This window comes from Melanotaenia boesemani, chromosome 20, assembly GCF_017639745.1.
Source record: "Melanotaenia boesemani isolate fMelBoe1 chromosome 20, fMelBoe1.pri, whole genome shotgun sequence".
Taxonomy (NCBI): Eukaryota; Metazoa; Chordata; class Actinopteri; order Atheriniformes; family Melanotaeniidae; genus Melanotaenia; species Melanotaenia boesemani.
Genome location: NC_055701.1, coordinates 20306900 through 20326934, shown reverse-complemented (window position 1 = coordinate 20326934; position 20035 = coordinate 20306900). Strand labels below are relative to the sequence as shown.

General features: G+C 37.1%; 2 protein-coding genes across 7 annotated transcripts in view; both read right to left on the bottom strand.

Moving 5' to 3' along the window:
• Window positions 1-14897, bottom strand: part of slc25a21 (solute carrier family 25 member 21) — a 90225-nt gene extending 75328 nt beyond the window's left edge. Inside the window, exons 1-2 of one of the 2 annotated variants that reach the window (XM_041971577.1) lie at window positions 14761-14897; window positions 14587-14661 (exon numbers count right to left, since the gene is read on the bottom strand). In XM_041971577.1, the coding sequence (XP_041827511.1) occupies window positions 14587-14656 (70 nt within the window). In that variant the 5' untranslated portion in view covers window positions 14657-14661; window positions 14761-14897. Of the gene's footprint in view, window positions 1-14586 lie in introns of both variants that reach the window. The other variant, XM_041971576.1, reaches the window with a different exon arrangement.
• A 1543-nt stretch (window positions 14898-16440) lies between these two features.
• The window catches only part of plekhh1 (pleckstrin homology domain containing, family H (with MyTH4 domain) member 1), a 35440-nt gene continuing 31845 nt past the window's right edge, over window positions 16441-20035 (bottom strand). For 4 of the 5 annotated variants that reach the window (XM_041971570.1, XM_041971574.1, XM_041971571.1 and 1 more), the window contains exon 30: window positions 17254-19781. In XM_041971570.1, the coding sequence (XP_041827504.1) occupies window positions 19629-19781 (153 nt within the window). In that variant the 3' untranslated portion in view covers window positions 17254-19628. Of the gene's footprint in view, window positions 16455-17253; window positions 19782-20035 lie in introns of those variants that run through there. The other variant, XR_006008648.1, reaches the window with a different exon arrangement.

The window sequence follows — 20035 nt, the reverse complement described above, 5'->3', positions numbered from 1 at the left end:
TCTTCTGCAGTTGACCACATCTGTCAGGCTGATGGGGAGGAGTTAAAAAGCTGCTAATCCTGTTTCGTCATGAGTAAACATAATTTCATGGCTGGCTGGAGTCAGGTTGTGTCTGTCCTAATTGGACTGGAGGAAGAACGAGACATCTTTTAACTCCAATGGCTTGCTTTCCCACTGTCACATCCCTCTCCCCAAACTACTCCATCCAGGTCCAGTCGTTTGCCTCCTGCCCTAGACTCTCACTGCCATGATGAATGGGCCCAAGCTCCATTCAATTACGCCCAAAGTGCGAAGACGCAGGAACAATGGAAACTGGCCTCAGCAGTGCAGCGCAGACCCTCAGCATTCTTCGCAACAATTTAGTCTAATTAGCATCAACTCCTGCCCCATCCATCATACTCCTCAAGAAACATAAACAAACTGTCAGCTCTAGCGTAACAAACAGATCGCCCAGCTACTTAGCACAAATTATTCTTACATGAAATGCAGCTTCTCAGGCAACCCCCCCTCCACCCCCTCAGGCCATCTGGGGGAATGGAGAGCTATTAAAATTGAAGACATATGTTTTAGTCAAGTTCAACTCTCAAGAGTCCAACAGTGGACACGGTGACAGTTTGGTCTCTTAGCTGTTTCTGATGGGCTGGGGCTGCAGGAGCCGGTAAAATCAGAATGTGTATGAGCGATTTATTACATTTGTGTACAATTATAAACAGTATGTGTTTAGGTACATAGTTAAAGGATGATTCAATCTTTTTCTCTGTATGATTTTCTGATCTGTGACCGAATGCAATGACTCACTTCAGCTATAAACTTTACCTGCTAGTTATCATGTCTCAATACCCCCAAAATTTCAATTAATCTTCCATTAATAAATCTTTTTTCATACTCATGACATGCATCATCTTTTTTTGCTTTGATATGAGTGCGTGTTGCAAGTCATGTCAAACAAAAAACACCATCACTATTACTTTAAATACCAAATTTAATACATGTAAAGGATTTTCTGACCTCAGTCAATGTGGTGATTTTGAATGGGAATTGCCTGGCATTCTTTGCAAGCACAGAATACACAAATGAGAAGTTTACACAATCAACACTTTTTGATCCCATTTAAGACTTAGCATGTGATTGCATTTTAAGTGCCCATCTGACCCAACCGGGAAATGCGGTACCCAAATTTAAAAACATTCCTCCTGTCTAAAGATCCTATTGAAGACATGATGTGGTTGCATTAAAAGACTATTTAGAGCATTCTTTTCATGGTTATCTTGATGCTTATTATTAGATATAATGCTTCTATGACAAACAAATGTAAATAAATTAGCTCCAATGAACACAAAATAAAAATGCCTTGTAAGAATTAAACAAGGGTATTTAAAAAGCCACATCACTGCAGACTGGAGTAAATTGGACAAAGTATTACAGTGACCATGTGCTGCATTGGACCTCCACCAAGTCTGCTCTGTAGAAAAAGCCCCGCCTACCCTACATAGACCTTGCTTAATTTGTCAGTTTTCCATTTCCTTTTTGATGTTCTGCAGAGAGTGTGAGATGCTTCACTAATTATCAAGGAAGTTTGGCAGGCTTGGCTTGTTGTTTTTAGAGAGCTGATGGCAAGCCTCACTCATCCCAGCAAAGAAGGAGCTGTGCAAACCCTCAGTAATAAATAAACCAGACCGCCAGCCCCCATACTCAATGTTAACAGCTAAAAATGTTCGGCAAAATAACTAAATTGAGCTAAACAAAACATCAGCACCAGCACTCGTTTGTCTTTAATGTACTTATTCCACATTAAACCTGCTGCAGTGTGAGAGAAATGGGAGCTGAGAGAGGCTTAGACAGGCAGACTGGAAAGAAAAAGAAGAAGATGCCCGGCCAAGGTGAGAGTGGACAGTTATTCTAATCAAGCTAATTCCTCCTAAACCTCAAAATGATGTCATCCAGTGTTTGCTCATTAGAGATTCTTCTAAGGAAGCCAAGACTACTTCTCACTGGGTTGTTATTAATATGAACTTGCCTTCTTTTTTTATTCCTTCTGCCCTGATGAAAATGTACATTATGTCAACGTACTATACCTCACCTAGATGCAAAAAAAGACACACGTCCCTCTACCCCATGTTCCCACAATGCCCAATTTTTCATGTTGGTTTTTTCAGTCAGAGCTTTCCACCCCGTTTAGTCCCTGATGGGTATCACTGAAAGCCGTTAAGCTTCTGAGCTGCTCTTTAGCTCTCAGTGTCGGCACTATGACTCAGCTCGCCGAGTGATTCTCAGATCAAATATACAACTGAATCAGAGGACTGGACAGTGCCAGTTTGTGCTTTTTTCTTCCTAAAATCCTGTTTCCACTTTTAAATCTTCCGTTGCTCAGCTCTCTTCTTCTCTCGTCGATGAGCACATCATTTTGTGTGCAGGTTTCTGCAGCACAGCCGGTCAGAGCAAAGCGCTTACCGTCTTCAGATCCAGCTTCTATGTGAGTGTATGTACTGAAAAAAAAATGGATTGAAACTTAATTTTACTCTTAATTTTTATTAGTTTGTCAATCCATGTTGTTTAATTAAAAACAGTTAACCAGATTAAAGTTGGCATACTGGCTTAAATGTCTTAATTTGGTTAAGAGGATGAAATCTGTTCAATTAAGGTTTTAATTATGTTATTTTTGCTCAAAATAATTAGAATTTTTGTTCATTAATTTTCTTTCAGTCCTCTAAGTGCGCCTTCAATTAAATGCTCTAATAAAATAATAATAAAAAAATAAAAAAAATCCAAGATTTTAGCCTCTTTATGAATCCCTGCTGTCTATGCCTTCTGTTAACAGATGCATTAAAATCTTTTTCTTGAAAAGCTCAGGAGTCTCTTGCCTTCCCTCGTTTATCATAGCCGTTTGCCTTTTATGCTTCTAGGTTACCTTTGAAGTACAGAACCATACAACTGCAACTCATTGCGGTACCTAATATTTATAAAACAGGGCCCTGGTGTATCTTAATGACCGTGAGATTACAACCAGTTCAGTCACTTTGTACAACGCTCAGTCCCCACGCAGCGTTTCTCCTTTGAGTTTTGAGGGATTATAAATTAATGTAATTTTACATTCATACTTTTCTTATGGTCAAATTATGTCTAATCCTTTTAGTGTTATTTACTCAATAAATGATCTTAACCTCATTACTGAAATTCATAATAAAACATATTTGTTTATCATAAGGGATAAAGAACAATTTATTCACAGAGATTTTTAAAACAATAGATCATGTAATGTTACTTTCTAATGTGGACTTTTGCATATCAGTAATCATTAGAGCATAAAAAATAATAATGTTTTATTTTACTTATTCATTAGTCCTAAAAAAATTGCATGTTTTTCCTTTCAGGGATTCATCCATTGCAATATATCCTGGTGTAAAAGAGAACAATTGTGTGAATGTGAATACCATGAAATGAGCTAAAAAAAAAAAAAAAAAAAAAAGAAAGAAAGAAAAATGAAAAACAAGGAACAGAAACACATTTGCTTAAAAAGTTAATTTTCCCCTGGTCATTGTTGAAAACTGAGTAATTCATATAAAACTGGGTACTGGGTGGGTTATGCATTTTTATAATCTACACAAACATCATCAAGCAGCGGAAAGAAAAACAGCAGAAATGCAGCAAACATCAACAAACTCCCTCCCTGATCTTTTATGCCTCTTACAAAGTGATGAAGCTGACTAAAGGATTTTACACACATGAGCAGCCCTGGCTGAGTGCAGCAAATCGCTCCCTCTGCTGACGGCGGCAGGAAAGCTGCTGCGTTTCAGGTGCAGTTCATCTGGCAGAAGTTTCAGAGGCTTGCCTCCAGAGAAAGAAAACAAACCCCGATCTGCTTCCCCACGAACGGCTCCCAGTGAGCAAGCCAGTGGCCTCCAGGAGGCCGTCCAGCCACTCCGGCCCCTCGGACCAGGATGTTTGGGTTAGAAAATGACTTTGCTTCTCCCTCAGCCCCTTCCTCTAATTGCCCCAAGGGTAATTACCTTGTCTCCTTTCCACTTAAGAAAAACCAAAAGCCATAGTGTTATTGCATCAAGTAGAAAGTTTCCAAAAATTTGTATTATTTTCATAACCATTATTACTCTTAAAATAATAAATGCATTAAATCAGAAAGAGTAGGTGATGTAAATATCAATGAACTACTAAAATAAAGCATACTGACAACTGGTGGTCTAATAAGGGATCTACTTACAGTCTTCTGTTTATACTGCAGCTTAAAAAATGTCTGAGGAACTTAAATAAAATAATCCTGCAGAAAAAGTTCTGCTAACGCAAAGTTTCCTCAAGTAATCACAATAAAAACAAAATATGCAAAACCACACTTGTCTGCTTATCATCACTCAAGACGTTTCACTCAATGGGGGAAAAAAAAAAACCTATAGCCTCAATTCAAAGTAAATTCTGAATATGACGGGGGGCTGTAATTGCATACGCATGAGCGTGTCAGTCTGCCTCCCTCAGACTCAGGACTGATAGATTGGTGCAGCCTATAGTTTCTCCCTCGGGTGCGATACATCAGGCTGCAGCGCTCCAAGTACCATTATGAAACACACCCGAGAGGACCGCAATTCAGGAAAGACCAGAACACCAATGGAGCTCTCAAAAGTTTTCTTCTTGTGCGGTATAGGCAAAGACAGAGGAAAATTCTACACTAAGTCCTACACACCACGTGCAAACATCAAAAACAAAGAAAAACTGAATCCACATGCAAATACAGGAAGAGGGGAGAAAAATCACCTGCTCTTGCTCTCTGAAAAGATAGGGCGTTTTGAAAAGAGATATGCTCTCCTATGCTTCACTATAGAAACAGCTGGCGTGTTCCTCGGAAGCTTATGGGGCGGGGGGGTGGATGTTTTATCGAGAAAGCATCTGTCAGAGGCTGTGATTACAGAGCTGCCCAGCTGAGTGCTTGCACTGTCAGACTGCTGATAACTTAACCTTCCACTGTCCCACTTTTTGGCCACTGCTTTCCACATTGGACTTGCTTCAAACGCCACAGAGCTGCTGGGCCGGCGCTCTGTGAGGTCTTCGTTCTACTAAATGCATCTCAGTGTGAACTCTTGTTTTTAAACCACGGAAAGAAAATTCTATGTGTCGCATCTGAGTCATGATTTGGATCTCAATGCGGGACTGAAACAATTTCAAGAATAAGGGTGGTGAAAAAAAGCTTGGAGGCCCTTCAGAACAAATGAAGACAGTTTCTGCTGGTAATATTAACATTTCCAGTGACACCTGTGGCGAACTAAACACAGATATGAAGAGATTATCTCACATTCAGAGGTTTGTACATCTAGGTTAAGTGAAGTTGCTTGCATGTACAGGTGAGGGCATCGGCAAAGTTGTCTATCCACAGATTACCTTAAAATCTGTAAAAAACCTCTCCATGTTCAATGCACTGCAGATGCAACTATGGCTCACTTTTGCCCTCTCGTAACTCCAAGTTTCAGATTTTATCAAATTAAAAAAGTGTGTCACAACCTCATAATTGGCACAGATGTTTTACTCATGCTGTCTATCTGAAATCAAAACCAGACAAACTTAGAACATGCTGCATTGTCCTGAGGGTCACAGCCTTTCTAACAGATGAACATTAACACGCTAACACACAGCTTTTCTCAACAACCTGGCAGCTTCTTCTGAATCTCCATTGCTCGCTCTTCTTTCAACAAATTGAGGAGAACTGGCGCGTACCTCTCACCGTTCTTCAGAAACTCTTTCCAGACTATGGCATTTATGTCCGCTTTGATTTTAAAATGATAATAAAATGGTAAACAAATTCCAAACATGACCTTTCATTGAGTTTTGTTTCTCATTATCAAACTTTTCCTCATCCTCTGCCAGCATCCTTCTCTTAAGTATGTCATCCTACAGCCACTCAAGATCAGAAATAATACAAAGTGTCTATAAATTTGAGCTTCCCTAATTAAAGCTTTGCCCCAAGACATGCAGCAGGCATAGCATATATCTTCTGAAATGACACAAATTGGCCCATGAGCACAACAAATTACATTATGATTACTGCACTGGCCCACATGCTGTTCATCTTGATAGAGTTAACCCACAGTGGGTAAGCTTGTCTCCTAAATGCAGAACTAAAAGAGGAGAATGAATTACAGTTTTTGGCTGGGGCTTACTGTAAAAACCTGTGTTATAAATTTCCAGCTCATCCAGAGAATCACAGGGCCCTCTCTCTCTCATATACACACACAAAACACACACAAATACAGAGAAAACAGCCATGTAATTCGGAGGTTTTAGTTTGTCCGGTTTTGTTTTTGTTTTTTGACAGTACTTATTATGTTTATTTATATGCCAGTGCTTGCAGGAGGAGCATGAAAAGCTTGTAATTATTGTATCTGTACTCGTGCATCAGATTTAGTTGAAATGACAGGAGGCTTGCCATGACCTTGACTTTTTTTTGGAGGATTTCCTGAAAACAAAACAAAAACTATTAAACAAGACTTCAAAAACCAGTGTGCCTGAAAAAGGAGAAGAAAAAAAAATCAGCATTAAGAAGCCATTCATTGGTTACGTCTACCACAACAGAAAAGGCCCACATGTCTGACCTGCTACCAACTGTGGCTGCAAGTTACAGGGCAGGAGGTTAAATGCCCAATTCAAAACTTTTCAACACACGTCAGAGTTCATAAGGAGCAAAGTGTTAAGAGAATAAACAGAGGGTATGTTGTGGCCCTTAAGCAGCTAAGCTGAAATATGTATCTATAAATATATACACATATAAATAAGTAAAACAAAAGAAAATAAAGAGCTGAGGAAGAACAAAGTTGAAGACTCAAGATGATACACAGATATGACAACATAATCAAAATGAATGTAGATCACATGCTCACCATTAAATGCATCTACTTCCTTGAGTGCGTGTGCATACATTTCCACCCACAAACACACAATCATGTCTATTTCCCTGGCAGATACATCTCATTCAAATCTACAAATTAAACAAAACACATACACCCGTTCATTCGATGCATAGGGACACACCCACATGCACACACACAAAGCCATTTTCCTTGCACGAATACATATTCCAGATGCAAGCAAACTTGCACACATGCAAACACACACCCACGCACAGCATTTGCAACTGTATACTTTTGTTTTCTTACAGGGTCACTCTCTTTTCACCCCTTCACTTCTTAGTCTAAATGCTCAATTAAGCATAGCTTGTTGAGCTGATTTCTCTCCCACTTTTGTTATTGTAGCCATGTGCTCTGTTATGTTTGCCTTCACTTTTTGTCTGCTGTGGAATTTTTGAGTGATCTCAGTTCTTCATTTACATCAGCCCTTCTCCCTGTTCATCCTGCTGCTTTATCTGCTCATAATAATAACTTGCCCCACTGGAATGCCGAATGGTTAAGTGTCATGCAGCGAAAGATGCAGGGAATCTTTGTGATCATCTTGTTAGCAGTATGAAATCATGCAACAGTGCAATCAAATTGGCTACTTTTTACACTCCACTCTAAAATCATCCCCACTGAGCTTTCTACAGTGCAGTGTCCTGGTTCTAATAACTGGTACTTTGGATTTGGAGCCAATGAACCACAGAAAAACTCCCATTTTGAGTAATCATAATTATCCTTCTGAATATGCTTTTAGCATAACTTTAATTATTATTATTATTATTATAAGAACGTGCATGTATGAATAATGCCTGTCCATGACATTAATAAAAGACTGAGCCCCATCATCACTGAGTACAACTGGTTGCACTTATCTTGCTGGAATGGCCACATCTCACATCATTGTCCACTTAATATCTTTCAAATAAACAATCTGATTATCTTGAGCAGATTTACATTTATAAAACTGGGAATCTGATCATGTGATTAGCGGTAAGTGTTTTTCATGTTTTAATCTATTCCTGCCTTAAGTGCTGTAAAACACAATGCTAAAATATCAGACAGGGCTCCCTCTGCTATCTCCAGCTGGTCCAAAACACTGATGTTCGACTCATTACTGGGACAAAAAGGTATGATCACGTCACCCCTCTACTTGCCTCCCTGCATGACTTCCCTGTTAACATTTCAGTCCGGTTTTAAAATCTTACTGCTCACCTTTGAAGCTTTAAATGGCTTCGTCCCTAAATACGTCTCAGATTTACTGACCTTGTATCCGCCTGCTGACCTTCCAGATCAGTGGATGGAGCCTTGCATGTTGTTCTAATCTGTTTTATCTGTCTCTGCCTGTTTTGTGCACAAGTAGACATAATTTTACCTGCACTAAACAAAGAGTTTCTCATTATTTTCAATAGACAGATAGATTTATTTAATCTTGCCACCATACTCATATTCACCATACTTTGTGAGCAGTTAAAAAAAATCATCCCAAAATCCCTTTTGGAAATCTGACTGAAACACATTTTGTTAGCTTGGTTTAAATGCAAATCCTTATGCCTAATTTAACCACAGGATTGCAAAAGGTTTTGTCTATCCATCTTTAACAGCAATAAAGTACTTTAAATTGGATCGTCACACTGTTCTTTACCGTTTGCTTTTTTACTCAACACAATTAGCCTATTATCAGTTTTAAAAAAATCACATATTTATTAAACATTTCTGAGCCACTAATGTAAAAGCCCAACTGCTGCTTTACGTAATAGTACACAGTATGTAATAATGCCATCATGTGCTGCTTCCTCTAAATATCCCACCGGAGTCCAACAGGCGATTCAGAAGTCACTCCAGTGCACGCGTCTCTCGTGCCTCGAAGCTAAAATTAAGCCACGCGCATGCCCGCGTGAGCTTAAACTAGTACACTCTTGTAAGTGCGCGTTGCATCTTGCCAGGACTCATTTTACACAGAAGCTGCCTCTGCGATAACAAAAGACCTGGCCTCTTTCTCCAGTGCTTGGCCTCCTCCGGTTCTACGAAACTCCGCCAGGAAACTGTTTTCAACAATCATGTCATTAAGATAACGTCGCGTGCGCAGCGGAACCTCATACATCACGGGCGCCCAGTAAGCTGGGAGCCAGGTTATTGTTTCTGTCCAGGTTTACAGAGCATTACCTGTTGCTCTGCGCTGCCAGGTGGACGATAAATGTCTTCACAAAATCAAGAAAGGCACACCTTGATAAATCTGTTACATTTTGCTTTTAACAGAGAACTTAAAAAACTGAATCACTAAACTGTGATTATTATTATTATTATTATTATTATTATGTTAGACAGCTTACACCTAGCCTATTTCTTTGAATTTGTCTCTGAATATCAAGGTGTCTTTGGTTCTTTATGTTCAAGATCTGACAGATATTAGTCTTTCTATAAATAAATAAATAAATGTCTATTTTATAAGAAGTTAATGTAGAAAAAAAACATGCAAAAACTTGTAAAAATCGTGTTTCCAATTAAGTTAAAAATTGTGTTTTTATAACATTATTTAAAAATATTTGGGAGTTGTCATAAGTTGCTCTGACTTCATGTATATGAGGCAATCGAATGGAACAAAGCTACTAGCTGCCATTTTTTTCAGCAGTGCCACAAGCTTAGCTAACACACTGCGTCCCAATATTAGCTCTGTGCCACATAACAGTAAAAGATAATGCGCTATTGCACAATTTTTTTGCAAAGACAGGTTATATTTTTAGAAAATAATTGGACTATTTACCAAAGACAGCCTCATACCAAACTAGATATGTCAAAAATTTAAAGATTCTCAACATTATATAAAAAGCATTCATCATGTCATCTTTCCATTTAACACCAGTTAACCTTTTTGATTTAAATCAATTTTTGGATGTGAAGCATTTGCATTGCATTCATTTAGACTATTTAACTTGATGCCTGTTCCTATTCACTTAATTTCTGATGAATCGTGATCATTCACAGTTACCGTGTACTGTAATTAGTTGACAGAGATAATAAATCCTTTGTGTTTATTTTAGGATTGCTTTGCGTGTTGCCATTTTCCCAATTTAAATGAGGGATTACTTTAATTACAGTCTGCAGCATATGTTCTGTTCCTACAGAAACATAAGGAGAAAGTCACTCAAAATAACGTCACAGGTAACTGGTAAGTCTATCTGTGAGACAACGCATTCTCTCTCATGTTTATGAGGCTGACAGAAAAGCTGCACTGATGATAAATCCTGCTCTTGCTGGAGAACGGACTGGTAGAGAACAAAAGGCACATGTGTCCAGTTAAGTAGCCCATCCTTCAGCACTATCATGGCTCATTTTAACCAAGCCATCCACAAACCCATGCATGGACATATGTCTGTCAAGGATGGAAAGAAAAAAAAAAAAGTAAATGGGTGTTCTTTAATGTGAGCCAAAGCACACACTAAATATGAGGAACGGGAGCCTCTGAGTGCCCTAGACACAGACAAAAAAGATGGGAGGCAGAAGGAGCTGATTTAGAGGACTAGTCCCATCCAGAATAAACATTACTTCAAACATGAGGTCATCTAAACATCTGTCTACAACATGTCCGCCAGGGGTTCAATCAAAGTCCCTGTGAAACATGTACAATTGTTTCTGGAAATAAATATTAGGCCTAATTCTGCTCTGATTGGTGCTGCCTTTTGGGAATTGCAAAGAATAAAAAATCCAATGCCAAGTGTAGTGTCTGTCAGTGGATAACGCCCCACTGCAAGCACACACACAGAATTGTTTTACTTTATTTATTTTATTCCCCCTCTCCTCTTTTCTTCCTCTCCTTCATTAAGGCTATAAGAATTTATTTGTTCTTTCTTGACTGATTTCAGGTTCAGTGTTTAAAACCAATTAAATCAAAAGGGCTGCGGTGCAGTCAGAGCAAGGCTCTGACAGTCTGGAGAGAAGGCTGCGGCAATCACACACGGGGCGTCTGTCTCATGTCGTCACAGTCCATTTGCTGGAGACAGATCGATTTACTCATGGAGTTTTAAAAAAGCAACTAGCGAGGAAATAACAAAGGACTTAAAGGAAACCTTACAGCAAAGAGCATGTAACTAGAAAGATTGGCTAGTTCTTAAATTTCCTTTATTCTGTTTTTAATCATAATAACTTGCTCTTTATCATATAATATTTCTGTTAAATATTAATATTTTAAATATTAAGCAGAATTTAGATAACAACATAAATTCTATGTTTATATAAATATATATGTTTATATGTATGTATAATATATATAATATATATATATAGTTTTTTTGAGGACATAAATACTTTGAAGATAAGCTACAGAGCACTCATGCATTACTATATTCACAAGTGATTACAGAAGTTTAGCCACTGAAAAGTTGCAACGTAACTTAATCATGAAGACATACTGCACGCAACTACTGCCCCCTTCTGGACAAAATATGAACACAAAATATGAGTCTGCAGCTCATAAAAGTGGCCAAAAAAAATCTTAAAGTTTTACTAATAGTTTTACACTATTGTGCAATGTTTTAACTTTTTGGAACTTTTTTAAACTGAAAACAGCATCAGGAAAAAAATGGTGCTATATTTAGGTTAGCCTGTTTATTGCTTCCTTGGACAACATATTATTCGTCTATAAAACACCCGAAAATAGAGAAATGCCTTTTACATTTTCCCAAAATTTTTGTGGGAAATTGCTCTGCAAACCTTAAAAATATTTCAAACTACTGCCACATATTATACCACATATTTTTGCACAGTGTTTCCCTAACTAAAGCTACAACCTCTTGCAACCCATCCTAACAAGGAATTGAAATTTAGTTGAAACGTCAACCTTTGGACAAGCAGTTTGGACCACAGAAACTGCGATCAGGTTACTTTACAGAGCACCAAATGCAGCTTTCTCCACCTAAATCACATTTAACATAAGCCCTGTGACCAGGCTGCACATAAATTATCTTTCCCCTTCCTTGTTAACGGCAAATCAAGACAGAAAAAAAATAGCTCTGGGGAGGTGTGGAGAAACACTGAGTTCATTCTGCCTCTGTCCTCTGCACGCTCCCATCATTCTTGGTGAGGACAGACGAGAAACCCTCAGCTTAAGGATGGGAGTTCAGGACAGCAGCTTGTCAGACCCAAGAGGCTTGTGAGGTGATAACAAGGTGGGAATGTAGACGTTATATATGATGTATAAACAGGACAAGCAGCACTAAAATACTGTATGTGGCATCACACGTTTCATGAAAACATAAATGGGTCATTGTTGGTTAAAAGAAAATAAAAATTAACTACATCTGGAGTACAAAGTTCTGATTTTGAGTTCCTCTTTTCTAATTTGACTGCACAAACAATGCATCAAATTTACTACGGCGATGTGATTCTAAAAAACAGCATAGTTACTGAGTAAGAGAAAACAAAGTTAATATTAAACTTCTGGAAACAGCTAGGAGATATCTGGAGTACAATTTTACACAAACATTAAAGGTGTTGAAATGACATCTTAAATAGTAAGTTAATTAAAATGTTTGTGTTTTTATAATCTTGAATAGGAAATTCAATATTAATGACAAAATTGATGCATTCTATTCTATTTTAAGCCATATAAGGTTTCTGGGAACATCTAAAGTACTCATTTAACCCCATAACCCTATGAGACATGAGTAGCACTTTAAAAAATATTCTAAAACCTTAACAGTGTTTTTAAGTATATCCTAAAACCTGAGCATGAACTGAACAATGCTCACTAAACAATATGTAATTTACACTAAATTACAACATTTCCTCTGGTTCTTGAATATCAGAGAATACACCCTGAAGTTAGTGAAATTCGACAAAGGTCTTTCTATTAATACAAAGACAAAGAACAAGCTTCAGTGTTGAATTAGTTCATAAAGAGCTACCAATATAAATACAGTTCAGTAATGAAGGAGTTTTGTGGTCTCCAGTGTAAATAGATTTCAGCTTGTTGTCCTGAAAAAACTGACACTGCGTAGAAACAACAGACTAAAGTTTTTTTGTCCTTCTTCCTAAACCTGACATGAGAAAAAATAATTGTTCATCGAGTGACTGCAAAACAAAAGCAAGGGTCAACAGCAGCTGAATGCCAGTGAAGAACTACTGTGTGCAATAAATTAGTTTGCTTTTTTACTCAACATGAAGGTAAAACAGTCTGAGATACAAAACTTGCTAGGAAAAAATAATAATAATAAAATAAAAAAATAAATAAAAACACACACACACAACATAAAGACAGGCATAGTTAAGCAATTAAGTTCTTAAAAAAACAACGAGAAAAAAAAACGCTAACTCAAATTGTTACATACATTCATGGAAGAATGTAAAGTGTTTTGAAATGAACTTTTACTAAACACCCGCATTTCTCCTCTGTGCTTTCTTGTATTGCATAAATTAAAATAAAACAAATGCATGCCCAACCACACACTGAAACTACTAAGGAAGCATGCTGCACATAAGGTGCATAGTGCACATCAAGAAAACTGGGGCCCAAACTTCACAGTAGTTGTTTTTGTAGGGTGAATGATTTCTCAAATGCAATGAGTAACCATGATAACTTTCAAACCAATGATATTCCAGGAGGATTAGGGTCTTTGCACAACCACATTTGTTGCCAATGTGTTGATTTTCTGGCTACAGATTCTGCATTCTACAATACAGGCTAATAAAAATCATTTTACTGTATACATGTTCTTCCAATGTAGATTAATGTCTTACTAATAATCAGTAAAAGCTTATCTTCAAATACACTGCATTTGCAGTGAATGATCATAATGTGGAACATATAATGAGTAACAGATAATGTAAACAATGCAAATGTTAAACAATGGACATATGCTTAATTATATGTTTTAATGTTATACATGATGTTATGTGCATCTGGGTGAAATAAATTCAATCTAATGTCAGTTAGCTCACTGTACAGTGTAAATGGAGGTTGTTTTTTGTTAAAGGTTAAATTAGTGAAGCAAGAGGCGTGAGGGTTCACTTCCTCTAACTTCCTGAATAGGTAGAGTGCCCATTATGCCTCTGTTAGAGGTAATGGACGCATAGGTTTGTTTAATATAGTAAAATAATATTGATCTAAAGTCAACTGTCCAACATCTCTCTCTTTTTGAAGAGTACTTCGGTTGCAGTTCGCGACATTAAGCTTGCTCCATATGTACGGTTGTATTACTCATGTCCACTTTGCACTGTAACGTTGTTAAAACACTTAACTAGATTTCAATGTCACAATACGAGCACAGCACTTTGTTGAAACCCTGCTTTAAAGTGCGATAACTAAGATAAAACAAAACTGCATAAGAGTACATAATGTGACTTTAAAATTAATCTCAGGAGTTACAAATCCATCGCTAGTTAGTTATACTTGTACGCATGCGTATAACCAACTTCCTGAGCGGACGGTTCTTCCGTGAAGCACAAAGGTTCGGGTGGGAACTATCTTGGCTTCGATATCCTCGGCTGCGCGACCGAAACATCTTCCACAAAAGGCATAATTATTTTCGTTCGACTACGTACGAGTACAACAATAAACATGTTGTATCGGTTTAATAGAAAATATTTTAGTTGATCCCCAGGACATTTATATTTATTGTGAACATGTAGGTGCACGCTCTCAAAACTATTGCGTAATAGCAGTGTAGCATGAAAAATAAGTTAAGTTGAATAATACTGAACTTACCGGCTGATCCACCGGCAATAATTTGATGAGATGCCTCCTTGAGCATGCTCCGTGGCCTCCCAGCTGTCATTTTCACTGTTAAAGATGTCCTTCCGAATCAGTATAGAAAAATGGGAGCTAACTTTATATTTAACCTACGGGAAATTGGATTTGTCTTGTTTCAGCGCCACAAACCTGCTCGTTTCCTGTTTTAAATTTCTCGGTTGAAAGTTGCCTCGCGGGCTCGGAGCATGTGCTCTCCCGGTAGCGGCTGCACGCCCTGCAAAGATAGCAGTAGTGATATATCTCTCCGTGTGCTCACTAGCTAGGCTAAGCTAACATGGAGTCAATAACCACCACTAAACTTGTGGTTAAAAAATACCCTAATGAGGGCCTCACAACAAAAATGTGAAATGTCACAATGTTTTAGTATAAAGAAAAGATAAGCACAGGCAGCTGGAATTGAAGGCAAACCATCACATAATAAGCACATAAATTATTTTCCTCAATTAAAATCCCAGGTAAACACAAACGTCTACACCACACGCTGGTACATTTAACATCGTTTTAAAATAAAAATATGCATACTTTTCAGTTTTTGTACCAGTAAAACAGTAGCCTATACTTAGCTTTCTGTGTTTAATCAATGATAAATATCTGTTATAGATGTAATAATAATAATAATAATAATAATGGATTAGATTTATATAGCGCTTTTCAAGGCACCCAAAGCGCTTTACATTGTGTGAATCCATTATTCATCCACTCCTCACTCATACCTGGTGATGGTAAGCTACGTGTGTAGCCACAGCTGCCCTGGGGCAAGCTGACAGAAACGTGGCTGCCATTCTGCGCCTACGGCCTCTCCGACCATCACCGAACATTCATCCACACATTCATACACCAGCGATGCCAACACTGGAGGCAAGGAGGGTTAAGTGTCTTGCCCAAGGACACAACGACAGATAACTGCGGGAGCGGGAATCGAACCGCCGACCTTCCGATCATTGGACGACCTGCTCTACCGCCTGAGCCACTGCCGCCCAGTTAGTTATCGCTTGAGAGCTTGCACCCATAAAATAATTAAGCTGTTGTTTATGTTACAGCTTGATATCACATTTCTGACTAGAACCATCTCAAGCATTTTGAGTAACATATTCTTCAAGAGCAAATACATGTCCCCTCAGCTATCAACAGTGTCGTCACTGTAAGATAATGTACAGTTAATCATGCCCGGGTCAGAAAAAAATCTGCATTTCCACTGGAATTTTGGTCAAAGAAAGGTTCAATCAAGGAGGAAATTGAGAAAGCAATAAAGGAATATGCAGTCTAAAGTTAGATGGTGATTAGAAGGCAAGTAAGAGTAAGATGTTTGCAGCAGTGGTAACACATCTTTTTCTCCACAGTGTTGGTTGTTTTTTTAAGACTACAAGAAGAAACTTTATTTTAATGTTTTGCAGAGCCTTTATGATGGATTATAGTTTGACCATACTTTTTTTTGGGAGCTGTTACCATAGACTAGATTAGTATTAGTAGTAGTATTAATACTAGTATTATTTTAGTTCAATAAGGTTTTTCATGTGTACACCTTTGACATGGCTCACCTGTTGAAAACCATTTTGAGACCAACATCATCAAGTTGTTTGAGACATGGCCTTGCGGCGCAGTGATGTTATCAGGGTAACAGCGGCAACTCTGAGCTTCACATAAATACAAATGTGTCATTAGGTTGTTTTGCAATCATCTATTTGGTTCTAATTTATGAAAAAATGTATACGTAAAGATAAATTACAGGAATGACTGCAGATATGTCCAACCTTTTACCTCTAATATATAACACACACACACTCTCTCTCTCTCTCTTTCTCTCTCTCTCACACACACACACACTTTAAAACATATCCTGTCACCTGCTTTTATAAACTAGAAACTGCTCAATGATACAGTAACAGTAAAAGTGGCTCCATATCAACCAACTACAAATAAAGAAAAATGGAGGATAATTTTTAAGGGACGTCAACAGACACTACTTTGTATATTTTGTATATGTATTACCTTTAAATACGTTTGCACATTTAAATACATTGATAAAAAAAATGCAGGACTTTTCAAAATCACACTTTAACTATTATTCTTCCTAACAGTGAATAAAGTCTTAAATGTTATCCATTAATAATTTGAGCTAATTTCAAAGCTGTGTTTCACAAAATTTAGTACATAGCTGCATTGCATTAATTTACAAGTTTTTTTCTTCTTAAATAAAAAAAAAATTTGATAAAACTGTTTAACTGTTTTTGAGGAAGCTGGGACAGAGATGACAAAAAACTAAAAAAGTTGCCTTAAGCAAAGAAAAAGTACATGTTGGTTCATTTTACACTTAGTGTTAATTGGCAACAAGTTTTTACATTTCCATCAAAGCGTTTGTGTTTTCTAGGATAGTAAATAGAATATTTTTGTTTTATGTCATCAAAAGGACAGATAATTACAAAATATCTGAGCTGGGAAAAGAAAAAAAAAAACTGCAAATGGCTGTTATTAAATTCTCCTTTCTATTAACCAACAACTTAAACATTTAATAGAGAAGATAATTATGTGATTAAACCTTTCTCATAATTTAATAAATCAATTTAATATTTACAATCCGAAAGTAGGGTACTCATGAATGAAAAATGCTTGTATGTTTGGTGTTAAGTAAGAACAGAAGGCATTTTATGGATTTTTTATTGTCTAAATGCACACTATTCTAAATATTCTCATATCTCATTTAAACATACAAAATAACACTACTTAAAATGTGTAAAGAAATTTTATTTAAATTCAGCATGAGTTAAACTCTTATAGTGTGCTGTTGGAGCTGCATGGCAGCATGGAAAACTGAAGAAGTTATTTTTATCTTTATTGATGAGAAATTAAAGCACACAGAAATTCAGCAGTGAGCCCTATAATGAGTATTTCATTTCGTATGAGCGTAGCTATGGAACAACAAGAGCTTCAGACAAGCTATAAAAACCTGGGATTTACAACATATATTTGGCAGGAAAATGCCATTACCATTTTGACCCCCCTGGATAAGAAATAGCACAGCTTCCACCCTTACAAACTCAACTCCAGTAAAACATGGGGAAGGCTGTGTACAACAAGCACAGAGGGTAACTATTTAGTTTATGGTCCGAATGAATCAGGAAAGATGCATTTTAGTGAAATAATGTGTAAAAACAGTGTTCTTTTTTTCCACCTCCAAGAGGAATTTGAGTGAGATATGAATTTTGTTACTGCTGAATAAACCCTGGGTTTCCTAAATATATTATACAGTACTTACTGCCAAATTATTTCAGCATGAGAAAAATGCCAAAAAAGTAAGTGATGCCTTAAAAACCAAGCCGTAACATTTTTGATAAATACTTCCAAATAAAAAAGTCGAGACATAACAAAATCATTGTGCAGTTACACACATTCAATGTTTTGCTTATGTCGAAGCACAAAAGTATTATTATATTATTATAAAACTTCTTAAATCAGTATGGCATCTAGCAGAGGCACCTATTTACTGCATATATAAAAAATATCTGACGGAGCTGCATTTGAAAAACACTGAGACGAATCTCATTACACTGCACATGAATTTGGATTTACTTTTGAAATACAGTAGCTGGCAAATCCACAACCATTAAGTAATATATAGACTACAGCAAACAATACAGACAAAGTTAAGGATTTTTTTAAAAAGGAGGATTGAACCATTTATTTTACAACCACACACACACACACATACACAAGCAACGTAAAGACTCCAATCATTTTAACATTTGCAGCACATTTTAACACAGTAACCAAACATGCTCTTAAATTACTTGTAGCTCAACAGTTGTGGAAGACATTTTCCCTATAAGCAAATTCCCAAAAATGTTAAAGGGAAAATAAATAACTAATATGAATATAAGTGAGACAGTGGTTTATCCATAGCAGTTCAAGTCATCCAAACATTTTGGTAGCTCTTCTTAAAAACTATTACTCATGAAAACACTGAGTGGTTTTAGTAGGAAGATGTGTTATATTAATGAATTTTACAAGAAAATACGTCATCCATGGAACATCAAAGGCATTTTCACAGACGTTGTGTACATACATTTCATATTTCTGTACTTCCTGTTGACTTATTGTGCACTGAGTAACATCCCATAAGTAGCAGATCAGAACTAGTTCAGCCTGTTCTTTTGGCCTGCTTTGGGCTGAATGGGTGAGCTGAATATGAATGGTTTCTATAAATACAAAACAGGATCATTGAATTATACCTCTGTTTTTTTAAAGGGAATATCTGTCCCATACTTCAGTTTTTAGAGTAAATTTCTATTAACTGAAAAATCAGCAAAAAATTCAACCAAATATTTTAGAAAATTATTTTTTTAAGCAAAAACTACAATAAATTCACTAGTTCCTGCAATGGAAATATGAATATTTGCTCTTCAAAAACAAAAACATATGGGTTTATAGCTGTTTCAGTGGATTTGATAGAAACTTGAAGACTGGACAAATCATGGTTAGTTATAGTTAGGTAGTTAGCTGCAGATCTAAATTAGTATAATATCAGATTGGGACTATGTCATATTAAAAGACTAAAATCTATCCAACTGAACTATCAGATACCACATTAGCTTCTTTTAAATTGGACAATACCATCAGTACATTTTCATTTTTGTTTCCTTTCCGGTTTCTTGTGATTCATGAACATGAACGGTGGCACACAGCTGAGGTTTGCAACTCAAAATATCTCTCTCTCTCTAAGTGGCAGCAAGTTCTCAATTTGTCAAAATATCTAAAAAATCTTTCTAACCTAGATGTTCAACAATGACCTATAACTAAGAAGAACAGAGCTGAAATAAATAGTCTAAAAAGACTGATGCTGCCATTTCTGTAAGTCAGTCTTCATATCTAAAATAAAATAAAAAACTGAAATCTCTGAGTACCTGTTCTGTAAGACTGAAAAACCAGGATGTGCAATGCAATGCACTCCAGGAGAATGCAGATTAACAGTAACTGCTGTCCTGAAGCCGCTCCGTTGCTGCTCACAATAATGTGGGGCCCTTGGTGATGTAGTTCATGGTGGGGAAGTGCCTGCTGTCTACCTCCCAGTTGCCGACAGGCTGGCTGGGGGAAGATGGGAGGCTGGGGTTCCAGTGGTTAATGTAGCTGGCCATGAGCAGAGTCAGCTCCAGTATCTGGGCAGATCAGAACAAACTTGATGGCTTTAACATTGTGACATGAATGCATTTCATTTGAGTCCAGGGAGCTGGAAACCCAGATTTGCTCAGAGAGAATGTGAAAACTTGAGAAACCCAAAAGAAGTTAGCCCCATTAGCATCGCATTCAGTAGTAACACGACTCTGCTTTAAGATTCTACCGAGACTGTAGACATAAAATATGAGAAAATCTGTTTTCTTCATCAGCACAGAGAAAAGCAAAAACAAGTTGT